Genomic DNA, 12,906 nt, shown 5'->3' with positions numbered 1-12,906 from the left:
ACTGTTTCTCTGCTGCAGATCTACCAGTTCTCTGAAGGCTGAGCTCTATATATCTCTGGCCCCGCACCACTGATTGGCATATTTCTGTGTACTCTGTGCATAGGCAGAAAGCTGCCAATCAGTGGTGGGGATGGGATTATACAGAGCTTATGAATATGGAGGACTACCTGGCAGCAGGTTTAATAAACCTCTAGTGATAATCTCCAGCTGATAAAACGGTGATTTTTACCAAAGTTACAGCAAGTGACAAACACAGGAATCAGGGTCTCTGCCTCTACATTATGTTGTTCTCAGAGTACATGGCAAAAACCTGGTCAGATTCCCTTTATAGTAGCCCCTTGCTTAGCAGCAAAGTAATCCAATACTTCTTTAATCAGATCCTTCATTATTAATAGCTTCCTCTAAAGTTCTTGTCTTGACCCTACCTCTTCTTAAGTGAACTAGCACCTCCAATCTTCACAGTGACCTTTTTCTGCCATTCTTGCTCTTCTGGCTCTTCTGGCTCATTTGCCACTGCCTCTTTTTGCAGTCTCCCTTACTCCACTTTGCTATTACGTTTTGTAATTCATGTGCTGTTTTTATAGACCATCAGGGGTTTTGATACAAGGTGTGTATTACATTCGGTCGTTCTATTCCATTTTATTTATTTATTTATTTTTAATATTCACACACAGATTTCTACTTAGAATTTTTTGTTGTTGTTTAATAATGTGTTTTTTTTTTTGTTTTGTTATGTTTATTGTAGTTTACACTGGGTGAATGATCTACCTCGGGCATTTCAAGAGGTATGGAGCTTCTCTTTTCTCTGAATGGATCGATACCAGCTATTGTCTTACTTGAAAAGTTTAATAAGCAACGTTACCTAATTTTTGTGCAACGTCTTTTCTTTCCCAGTTATGCAATTGCCAACAAACATCAACCTTTTTTTTATTATTATTACAGTTCATTTCATAAATAGCCTATATAATTAAGTCTGTATTTTATATAATTACTATGAGGGGTCTAGATATTTAATTAGGGATGCTTACTTTTATTAAAAAAAAATTATCCCCTGGTATGATGCCAAATATATATATGGACAGTAAGCAGTATATCATTATACACACGGTACCTACATTGAGGACTACAGTAGAGAGAAGATCAGCACCTCTGGAGAATGAGAGACGAGCAAAATTCTTAATGAAATAATTGGAAACAGAATTAAAAAGGGAGCATAGGTGAGTAGTGGCTGGGAGCCAATAAAACGGGGCACCACAGATTGGCAACGTACAGAAAATTATAAAGGCATAGTGAGATGCTGTTTAATTTATAGGCATTGAACCATGATAAAAAAAAAAAGTCTATTGGAAACTAGTACGGCCTTAATAGTACACTAAAGTGCTGTGTGCAAGAACAAAGATATTAGGACCAAAGTATCAACTCCCAAAAGAAAACATAGGTCCGGCGGACGACGTAGCATACAAATATGACAGGATGGAAAAGGGAGAGGAAGACCCTAACAGTAGGGAGCGAGGGTTTGGGCACCTCCTAACACCAACCTGTGCCTGTCCCAAAGCTAGCCTAATGTCCTATTCGGGCCCCTCCCAACCCCTTGCCGTCACGTGCCTAGTCCCCGATTATCACTTCAATATACCCTGGCTAGTGCACTGGCCGGCAAGCATGCTAGCCTCACCACTGCATATGGTAAAACGCAGGGGAAGTGACAAACAAGGGACAGACAAAAAAAGGGGTAAATACTCAGCTTCCATCTCTGCTGCTACGCTCCAAAGCTGCAGAGAATACAGCACCAGGAATCTGCACACCCACAATAGCAACACCCCCAAAACAGGAGAGCTCCAAACCCCTAGCTGGTATGCAAGAAGTAACTCTATTACCGAAGATCAGCTGATGGTTCAAGTGACTATTTAAAGTCAAGTGGGAGTGGCTACCAGCCAACATCAGCTGACCAACCTAAAAGAACAGCCAGCAAGAGAAAGACATTAGCTCTCGCTGGATCAAAAAGAAAAAAACAACATTTAAATATCAGCAAAATCTGAGCTGCCACGAATCCTATAATGAATCATGACAATAGTTCAGCCTTTTATCAAGACTAGACACTGTACCTGAGCCAAGCGATGGTGCCACTTCCCCGACGCGCGTTTCGGTGGAAGTGCTTTTTTCTGAGGGACTGGCATCATGGCAACCCTATGCCCCTTAAATATTTAAGGTCTTTTATGTCCAATTGCCTAAAACCTACAGTAGCTGTACATATTGTCGTTTAAAAGGATGCTGTTGATTGGCGCATGGAGCGCCGACTTCACCGCATCCAGCGTCACCAAAGGTTTCGTAGGAGCAGTGGCATCCACAGTGATGTACGGTGCCGCCCACATTGGTCATGCGAGTGGGGCCTCAGTCATGCGGACACTCGCCGCCATGGAAGACTCCGTCAGCGGCACCAGGCAATAGGACGCCGAAGCGCACCAGCACCCGGGATGGCACTTAAAAAAATCATGAAGGGAAATGGATGAGCCCTTAAGAACCGGATTGGAACATGCAAAACAGGAACAAGGATGAACAAAGACGGGAAGTATTGCCTAGACTTACAATATCCATTGAAAAGGTAGATGAATAGCAAAGGCATACATAATTAGTATCTAAAAAAAAAAATCTTTCTGGATCCCAGGAACTCACTCAGCTTTTATGTACACACGCTGATTACAAGCAAACAGGTCACAGGTGAGGATGTTACCTTTAGTAGCCATTCAAACCCATTTGTGTCAACTTCTGTGCATGTTATCAGGCCCAAATCTCCAGGGTATGTGAACTTTGGATCAGGGTCATTTGGATGTTTTGGGTTGTCATTATGGTTTAAAAAGAGAAAAAACAGTAGTTTGACAATAAATGGCTTCACCCAGCCACTAACCACTAAACCTGTTGAAGCGCTTGAGCAGCGCGAAACGGCCGTCGTTTGACCTGTACACTTTGCTGTATATGCACCCCCGAGCCATGAAGATTTTGCTGCAATAAAGTTTTACCTGCTCTGAAGATCGGTGAGTGCTGCCGTCTCCTTCCTTACTCGCTAACCATGAGTAGAGTAATCGTTTTGGTGTTATTATTCATATTCTCTGAAAAAAGGACAAGAAAGCAAAAATTCTGCCAGGGTATGTAAACTTTTGAGCACAACTGTAGCATGGTACACAACAGTATGTGTAAAGCATTTACTTGATTGTGTAATCAAATATTTCTTACCATCTGAGAAAAGAGAGTCTGTAGCTCTCTCTATATTCGGACAAGCGATGCATGTGCCACATGGAGCCCAACCCCAGTTGTTCAGTTTGTCCATTGATCTAATGGGGGTTATTGTTGATTGGCTAGTTGGTGTGTAGCGGTCGCACAGATTCTGTTAGTTGTGCTCAAATAGATGGTTTAGGTGGTAAGGATTGTTTAATGTGCAGTCTGCCAGTAAAATTGGGCCATTGTTGTGTTTTGTTTTTTTTTATAAACTTTAATGCATTTTTTGCCACTGAGAATGGTATTGGGTAACCATTCTTACCATGTTAGTTTGAATAGATCTTGTAGGAGGGTAGACCAATTCATGGCTATTTAGAAATTTTCGCACTATTATATGCATGTAGCCTCAGTCAATGAATCTATTCTTCTTTTCTTCCACACGTTCCTCAAAATCCTGATGTTGACCTAAGACGTTCCTTGTGATGAATGCTGGTATAAAGCGACTACACATCACATGTTACAAGGATCTTGGAATATATAGATATATGATTTTTTTTTTTCTGTTTAAGGGGTGCTTTCACATCTCCCATTTTCATGCAATTTAAAAAAAAAAAAAAAAAAAGCCAGAACTATGACTGAGTTTAATAGACAGTTAGGATTTTCCCAATTTAGACATTGGCTTGAAAAACTGCATAAAAAATAAAATCTGCCATTGTGAAAGCATCCTCTATCAGTAATGCAATGAAAGTAGAAACCTAATAATCACTATTAATCACTCATTTTTGTTTTATTGTTCTAAAACCTAAGGGATCAATTTAAGAAGGGCATTAAAAGTCGCATATTTCTATGCAAGCCTTCCTTGTGGAACAAGGTGCAAGCCATTGACCCATTTTGCTAGCCAGAGTACTTTTCTAAAAATGGTATGGTTTAATAGGACGGGATATACCAGCATGCTTAGACCCCCTTTGGTTCATTTCTATGGAGAAAACAGGTTAAAATCCAATGTTATTCGACTTGTGTATTTGGAGGACATGCAAGCCTCTTGAACACGTGATCCCAACAAGATCTGTGTGTTTGTAGACGATTTTTCAATGTAATGTAGGACATTATGGAGCAGTATTAGGCCATGAAGATTAAAATCACAACTTATTGCATCTAGATAAAAAATACTAAGAGCATTCTATGATTTAGAGCCAAACGTGGCTTGAAACACAAGATTTTTTTGAGCTCTCTATCTTGGGTGTTTTGACATGATGTAGTAAGTTATGGTTTTAATCTCCAAAACCCAAACCTGGATGAATCCTGCATACTCTGAATTACCTATCCGCTACTGACTGAGAGCCTTCGGATCGGTTACACTGGCTCCAAGTGGGAACTTCCTAATTGAAGTGAATGAGGGTGAGACTTGTTGTCCTTAAGTTATGTCTTTAACCATATGGTTAACTTATGGTGTCCGTTTTTTTGGGACGCTGAAGGAATTATTATGGTGGACTATTTGGAGAAGGGAGCCACTATTACGGGCTCCTACTACGCAGAACAAATAAGAAGATTGCGGGAGGCTATCAAGGAGAAAAGGCACGGGAAACTGCGGGCTGGAGTGCTGTTTCACCAAGATAACACGCCGGCTCACAAAGCTGCAGTTGCCATGGCTACCATTCAAGAAGTGGGCTTTGAACTGGTGGAACACCCCCCCTATTCGCCAGATCTAGCCCCCAGTGACTTCTTTCTCTTTCCTCGACTCAAGGAACACCTCCAGGGCAAGAAATTTGACGACAATAGCGACGTGATAACCGCTGTTGGGGATTTTTTTGAGGGTCAAGATCAAGAATTTTTTTCGAAGGGAATTCTAAGTTTAGAAAAGAGATGGACTAAATGTATAGACTTGCTAGGAGACTATGTAGAAAAATACAAAATTTTTTTGACTATATTCATTGTGTTTAGTATTGATTACACAGGTCAACAAAAAAAATTTTTTTTTCTGGTGTCCAAAATATTTTAATGAATTTGGGGTATTTTTGGGGTGCTGATTCTGAATATGCTCAAGTTTTTGACATTTTTGGTATCTTATTTATAGCACTTGTTGGTAAATGCGACGCATCATCTCATTAATTTCTTTGGATTAGTACTTGAACTGAGCAGTTCTCAATATAGTTTTGTGTTAATTAGTGTTCTAAAAGTTTGTTCATAGCTTGATTTTTGCACTAACTTTATGTTGTTGTCTGTTTTCCAGTGAAAAGCATGAACTCATCAAGAAGAAGTTGTCTTAACGATCCAGACTCATTCTGTTACATTTGTGGTGAATACACACTGCCAAAACATAGAAGAAACATAACAGACTTCGTAAAAAAAGTGTATTTTGCCTATTTTGGGGTTATGCTTGGGGACCAAGACAAGTTTTGGGCACCACACATAGTGTGCAAAGCATGTATCGAATTATTACGAAAATGGAGCAAAGGACAAAGAAAAAGCTTCAAATTTGGTGTTCCAATGGTGTGGAGAGAGCCAAAAAATCATCATGATGACTGTTATTTATGGTAAACACAGGTACAGGCACATCTTCACAATGAGGGACAGGCCTTCTTGCAGATTCCATGTTACTCCCATTTTCGTTTCTTATGCTTATTGAATCCTTGCACTTGCACTGCACAGAAATAACAGTCATCATGATGATTTTTTGGCTCTCTCCACACCATTGGAACACCAAATTTGAAGCTTTTTCTTTGTCCTTTGCTCCATTTTCGTAATAATTCGATACATGCTTTGCACACTATGTGTGGTGCCCAAAACTTGTCTTGGTCCCCAAGCATAACCCCAAAATAGGCAAAATACACTTTTTTTACGAAGTCTGTTATGTTTCTTCTATGTTTTGGCAGTGTGTATTCACCACAAATGTAACAGAATGAGTCTGGATCGTTAAGACAACTTCTTCTTGATGAGTTCATGCTTTTCACTGGAAAACAGACAACAACATAAAGTTAGTGCAAAAATCAAGCTATGAACAAACTTTTAGAACACTAATTAACACAAAACTATATTGAGAACTGCTCAGTTCAAGTACTAATCCAAAGAAATTAATGAGATGATGCGTCGCATTTACCAACAAGTGCTATAAATAAGATACCAAAAATCTCAAAAACTTGAGCCAATCTAGCAAAACTGATGACATATTCAGAATCAGCACCCCAAAAATACCCTAAATTCGATGAAATATCTTTGGCACCAAAAATGCTGTTGACCAGTGTTATCATTACTTTTGGATCACCCCTCGTGTATATATATATATACTAGCTATTGAACCCGTTCTACGCCCGGGTGGCGAGCATTTATATTGGTATATGGTCTCCATCCTGGTATGTGCTACTCCATCCTGCATCCCCATCCTGTCATGTGCTCCCATCCTGCGCCCCCATCAGTGCGGGCGGCTGTGCTGAGTGCGGGCAGCTGTGCTGAGTGCGGGCGGCTGTATGTGGCTGTGCTGTGCGTGGGCGGCTGGGCGTGGCTGTGCTGGGTGCGGGCGGCTGGGCGTGGCTGTGCTGGGTGCAGGTGGCTGTGTTGGGTGCGGGCGGCTGTGCGTGGCGGTACTGAGTGCGGGCGGCTGTGCGTGGCTGTGCTGGGTGCGGGCGGCTGTGCGTGGCTGTGCTGGGTGCGGTGGCTGTGCTGGGTGCGGTGGCTGTGCTGGGTACGGTGGCTGTGCTGGGTGCGGTGGCTGTGCTGGGTGCGGTGGCTGTGCTGCTCCATCCTGCGCCCCCATCCTGTCATGTGCTGCTCCACCCTATCATGTGCTGCTCCATCCTGCACCCCATCAGTGCGGGCGGCTGTGCTAAGTGCGAACGGCTGTATGTGGCTGTGCTATGCGTGGGCGGCTGTGCGTGGCGGTGCTGAGTGCGGGCAGCTGTGAGTGGCGGTGCTGAGTGCAGGCGGCTGTGCGTGGCTGTGGGCGGCTGTGCGTGGCTGTGCTGAGTGCAGGCGGCTGTGCTGGGTGCGGGCAGCTGTGCGTGGCTGTGCTGGGTGCGGCGGCTGTGCGTGGCGGTGCTGGGTGCGGGCGGCTGTGCGTGGCTATGCTGGGTGCGGCGGCTGTATGTGGCTGTGCTGTGCATGGGCGGCTGTGCGTGGCGGTGCTGAGTGCGGGCGGCTGTGCGTGGCGGTGCTGAGTGCGGGCGGCTGTGCTGGGTGCGGGCGGCTGTGCGTGGCTGTGCTGGGTGGGCGTGGCTGTGCTGGGTGCGGTGGCTGTGCTGGGTGCGGTGGCTGTGCTGGGTGCGGCGGCTGTGCTGGGTGCGGCGGCTGTGCTGGGTGCGGCGGCTGTGCTGGGTGCGGCGGCTCAGGCTGTGCTGGGTGCGGGCGGCTGTGCTGGGTGTGGCCGGCTGTGCGTGGCTGTGCTGGGTGTGGGCGGCTGTGCGTGGCTGTGCTGGGTGCGGCGGCTGTTTGTGGCGGTGCTGGGTGCGGCGGCTGTGCGTGGCTATGCTGGGTGCGGCGGCTGTGCGTGGCTATGCTGGGTGCGGCGGCTGTGCGTGGCTATGCTGTGCGTGGGCGGCTGTGCGTGGCGGTGCTGAGTGCGGGCGGCTGTGCGTGGCGGTGCTGAGTGCGGGCGGCTGTGCGTGGCGGTGCTGAGTGCGGGCGGCTGTGCGTGGCGGTGCTGAGTGCGGGCGGCTGTGCGTGGCGGTGCTGAGTGCGGGCGGCTGTGCGTGGCGGTGCTGAGTGCAGGCGGCTGTGCGTGGCTATGCTGAGTGCAGGCGGCTGTGCGTGGCTGTGCTGAGTGCAGGCGGCTGTGCGTGGCCGTGCTGGGTGGGCGTGGCTGTGCTGGGTGCGGTGGCTGTGCTGGGTGCGGCAGCTGTGCGTGGCTGTGCTGGGTGCGGTGGCTCAGGCTGTGCTGGGTGCGGGCGGCTGTGCTGGGTGCGGTGGCTGTGCTGGGTGCGGTGGCTGTGCTGCTCCATCCTGCGCCCCCATCCTGTCATGTGCTGCTCCACCCCATCATGTGCTGCTCCATCCTGCGCCCCCATCAGTGCGGGCGGCTGTGCTAAGTGCAGGCGGCTGTGCTGAGTGCGGGCGGCTGTATGTGGCTGTGCTGTGCGTGGGTGGCTTTGCGTGGCGGAGCTGAGCGCGGGCGGCTGTGCGTGGCGGTGCTGAGTGCAGGCGGCTGTGCGTGGCTGTGCTGGGTGCGGCGGCTGTGCGTGGCTGTGCTGGGTGCGGCGGCTGTGCGTGGCTGTGCTGGGTGCGGCGGCTGTGCGTGGCTGTGCTGGGTGCGGTGGCTCAGGCTGTGTGGTGGCTCAGGCTGTGCTGGGTGCGGCGGCTGTGCGTGGCTGTGGGCGGCCGTGCTGGGTGCGGTGGCTCAGGCCGTGCTGGGTGCGGTGGCTCAGGCCGTGCTGGGTGCGGTGGCTCAGGCCGTGCTGGGTGCGGTGGCTCAGGCCGTGCTGGGTGCGGTGGCTCAGGCCGTGCTGGGTGCGGTGGCTCAGGCCGTGCTGGGTGCGGTGGCTCAGGCCGTGCTGGGTGCGGTGGCTCAGGCCGTGCTGGGTGCGGTGGCTCAGGCCGTGCTGGGTGCGGTGGCTCAGGCCGTGCTGGGTGCGGTGGCTCAGGCCGTGCTGGGTGCGGTGGCACAGGCCGTGCTGGGTGCGGTGGCTCAGGCCGTGCTGGGTGCGGTGGCTCAGGCCGTGCTGGGTGCGGTGGCTCAGGCCGTGCTGGCTGCGGTGGCTCAGGCCGTGCTGGCTGCGGTGGCTCAGGCGGTGCTGGCTGCGGTGGCTCAGGCGGTGCTGGCTGCGGTGGCTCAGGCGGTGCTGGCTGCGGTGGCTCAGGCCGTGCTGGGTGCGGTGGCTCAGGCGGTGCTGGCTGCGGTGGCTCAGGCGGTGCTGGGTGCGGTGGCTCAGGCCGTGCTGGGTGCGGTGGCTCAGGCTGTGCGCGGCGGTGCTGGGGGCCTGAGCAGGCGGGGACACCGGCGCGCTGTGGGGGTCAGGTGCCGGAGTCGCCGCTAGCTCAGGCCCCCGGCACTTGCTATAGTTACCTGGCCCTGATCCAGCGCTGCGCGCCGGTCTGTCTTCCGGGTCCTCTGCCTGTGACTGTTCAGTCAGAGGGCGGCGCGCATTAAGCGCGTCATCGCGCCCTCTGAACTGTGAACGTCACAGGCAGAGGATGTGGACCGGAGGACGGAGGGGCAGCGCGCAACGGAGGAACGGGACAGGTAAATATATCATACTTACCCTCCTGGCGGTCCCTGCTTCTCCGTTGGAGATCGCGGTGAGCGTTCAGTGTTTACGCATACCGCGATCTCCTGGGAGCGTCGCTCTGTGGGGCCTAGACTGCGCCGGCGCGTGCGCTTGCGCAGTCTATAGAGGCTTCGGACAGAGTGACGCTCCCAGCGTTATATTATAGATATATATATATATATATATATATATATATATATATATATATGTACATATACACTCACTGGCCACTTTATTGGGTACACCTGTCCAACTTCTTGTTAACACTTAATTTCTAATCAGCCAATCACATGGCGGCAACTCAGTGCATTTAGGCATGTAGACATGGTCAAGACAATCTCCTGCAGTTCAAACCGAGCATCAGTATGGGGAAGAAAGGTGATTTGAGTGCCTTTGAACGTGGCATGGTTGTTGGTGCCAGAAGGGCTGGTCTGAGTATTTCAGAAACTGCTGATCTACTGGGATTTTCACGCACAACCATCTCTAGGGTTTACAGAGAATGGTCCGAAAAAGAAAAAAAATCCAGTGAGCGGCAGTTCTGTGGGCGGAAATGCCTTGTTGATGCCAGAGGTCAGAGGAGAATGGGCAGACTGGTTCGAGCTGATAGAAAGGCAACAGTGACTCAAATCGCCACCCGTTACAACCAAGGTAGGCCTAAGAGCATCTCTGAACGCACAGTGCGTCGAACTTTGAGGCAGATGGGCTACAGCAGCAGAAGACCACACCGGGTACCACTCCTTTCAGCTAAGAACAGGAAACTGAGGCTACAATTTGTACAAGCTCATCGAAATTGGACAGTAGAAGATTGGAAAAACGTTGCTTGGTCTGATGAGTCTCGATTTCTGCTGCGACATTCGGATGGTAGGGTCAGAATTTGGCGTAAACAACATGAAAGCATGGATCCATCCTGCCTTGTATGGAGCATCTTTGGGATGTGCAGCCGACAAATCTGCGGCAACTGTGTGATGCCATCATGTCAATATGGACCAAAATCTCTGAGGAATGCTTCCAGCACCTTGTTGAATCTATGCCACGAAGAATTGAGGCAGTTCTGAAGGCAAAAGGGGGTCCAACCCGTTACTAGCATGGTGTACCTAATAAAGTGGCCGGTGAGTGTGTGTATGTATATATATATATATATATATATATATATATATATATATATATATATATATATATATATATATATATATATATATATATATTTATATTTAATTCAGCACTAGATAGCAGAAAAGCCGGTAATTCAATTGCCGGCTTTTGCTATCTCCTTCACAAACCCGACAGGATATGAGACATGGTTTACATACAGTAAACTATCTCATATCCCTTCCTTTATTACATATTCTTCTTTACTAATGTAAGAAGTGTCTCTGTTTAAAATTTGGGGTCTCTAGCTATTAAATTAAAGGGTTAAATCCCGGAAAAAATTGGCATGGGCTCCCGCGCAATTTTCTCCGCCAGAGTGGCAAAGCCAGTGACTGAGGGCAGCTATTAATAGCCTAGAGAGGGACCATGGTTATTGGACCTCCCTGGCTAAAAACATATGCCCCCAGCCACCCCAGAAAAGGCACATCTGGAAGATGCGCCTATTCTGGCACTTAGCCTCTCTCTTCCCACTCCCCTGTAGTGGTAGGATATGGGGTAATGAAGGGTTAATGTCACCTTGCTATTGTAAGGTGACATTAAGCCAGGTTCATAATGGAGAGGCGTCAATTATGACACCTATCCATTATTAATCCAATAGTACGAAATGGTTAATAAAACACACACATTATTAAAAAGTATTTTAATGAAATAAAGACACATGGTTGTTGTGAACTATACTTTTTGGCTCCCTCTTGTGGTCACTAGTGATTTGGCACTTGGATTGTCTTTTACCAGGTTGGTGCTCACCTGCTTCGTTAGGCTTGGGGTGTTGCTATTTAAACTTCCTGGATTCTCAGTCCAGTGCCTGGCAACGTTGTAATCAGTTCACTTCTGTTTGCTCCGGTCTTCAGGTCCTGGTTCTTTGCAAGATAAGCTAAGTCCTGCTTTCGTACTCTTGATCATTTGCATTGTTCATATTTTTTGTCCAGCTTGTACAATATGTGATTCCTGTTATTGCTGGAAGCTCTAGGGGGGCTGATATTCTCCCCCCACACCGTCAGTCGGTTTGGGGGTTCTTGGATATTCAGCGTGGATATTTTGCAGGGTTTTTTGCTGACCATATAAGTCTTCTTACTATATTCTGCTATTAGTCAGTGGGCCTCTCTTTGCTAAATCTAGTTCATTCTTACGTTTGTCTTTTCTTCTTACCTCACCATTATTATTTGTTGGGGGCTTGTATTACTTTGGGGTCTTTTCTCTGGAGGCAAGAGAGGTCTTATTTTCCCTGATAGGGGTAGTTAGTTCTCCGGCTGGCGCGAGACGTCTAGGACCAACGTAGGCACGTTCCCCGGCTGCTGTTAGTGTTTGCGCTAGGATCAGGTATATGGTCAGCCTAGTTACCACTTCCCTATGAGCTGGTATTTATGTTTTGCAGACTTTGCTGTGATCTTTGAGGTCCCCTGCCATTGGGATCATAACAGTATGCCAGGCCCATAAATAGTTAATGCATTGCTGAAGTGGGATTAAAAGAAAAGAAGTTCTGAGTTTTTTTTTTTTTTTTTTTTTCTTCCTCCCCTTTATCTCTGAGTGGCTTGAAGCTTTGCTGCAGACATGAATGTTCAGACCTTGATTACTAGTGTGGATCAGCTTGCTGCACGTGTGCAGGGCATTCAGGATTTTGTTGTTAGCAGTCCTATGTCAGAGCCTAAGATACCTATTCCTGAGCTGTTCTCTGGAGATCGATTTAAATTTAGGAATTTTAGGAATAATTGTAAATTGTTTCTATCTTTGAAACCTCGTTCGTCTGGAGATTCAGCTCAGCAAGTCAAAATTATTATCTCCTTCTTGCGTGGCGACCCTCAGGATTGGGCTTTCTCGTTAGCGCCAGGAGATCCTGCATTGGCGGATGTTGATGCGTTTTTTCTGGCGCTCGGATTGCTTTATGAGGAGCCTAATCTTGAAATTCAGGCAGAAAAAGCTCTACTGGCCATCTCTCAGGGCCAGGATGAAGCTGAGGTGTACTGCCAAAAATTTCTGAAATGGTCCGTGCTTACTCGATGGAATGAATGTGCTCTGGCCGCAAATTTCAGAAATGGCCTTTCTGAAGCCATTAAGAATGTGATGGTGGGTTTTACAATTCCTACAAGTCTGAATGATTCTATGGCGCTGGCTATTCAGATTGATCGGCGTTTGCGGGAGCGCAAATCCGCTAAACCTCTGGCGGTGTTGTCTGAACAGACACCTGTCTCAATGCAATGCGATAGAATCCTGACTAGAACCGAACGACAAAATTATAGACGTCAGAATGGGCTGTGTTTTTACTGTGGTGATTCTACACATGTTATATCAGCATGCTCTAAACGCCTAACCAAGGTTGTCAGTCCTGTCACCATTGGTAATTTGCAGCCTAAAT

General features: G+C 47.8%; 1 protein-coding gene across 2 annotated transcripts in view; it reads left to right on the top strand.

The window, feature by feature from the left end:
- The window catches only part of NDUFAF5 (NADH:ubiquinone oxidoreductase complex assembly factor 5), a 69,709-nt gene that overhangs the window by 31,229 nt on the left and 25,574 nt on the right, over positions 1-12,906 (top strand). For both annotated transcript variants that reach the window (XM_077282566.1, XM_077282567.1), the window contains one exon: positions 746-785. In XM_077282566.1, coding sequence (XP_077138681.1) covers positions 746-785 — 40 coding nt within the window. The remainder of the gene's footprint in view (positions 1-745; positions 786-12,906) is intronic.

Source organism: Ranitomeya variabilis, chromosome 2, assembly GCF_051348905.1.
Source record: "Ranitomeya variabilis isolate aRanVar5 chromosome 2, aRanVar5.hap1, whole genome shotgun sequence".
Taxonomy (NCBI): Eukaryota; Metazoa; Chordata; class Amphibia; order Anura; family Dendrobatidae; genus Ranitomeya; species Ranitomeya variabilis.
Note: the sequence above shows the minus strand (reverse complement) of the source record. Positions and strands in the feature narration are given on the sequence as shown.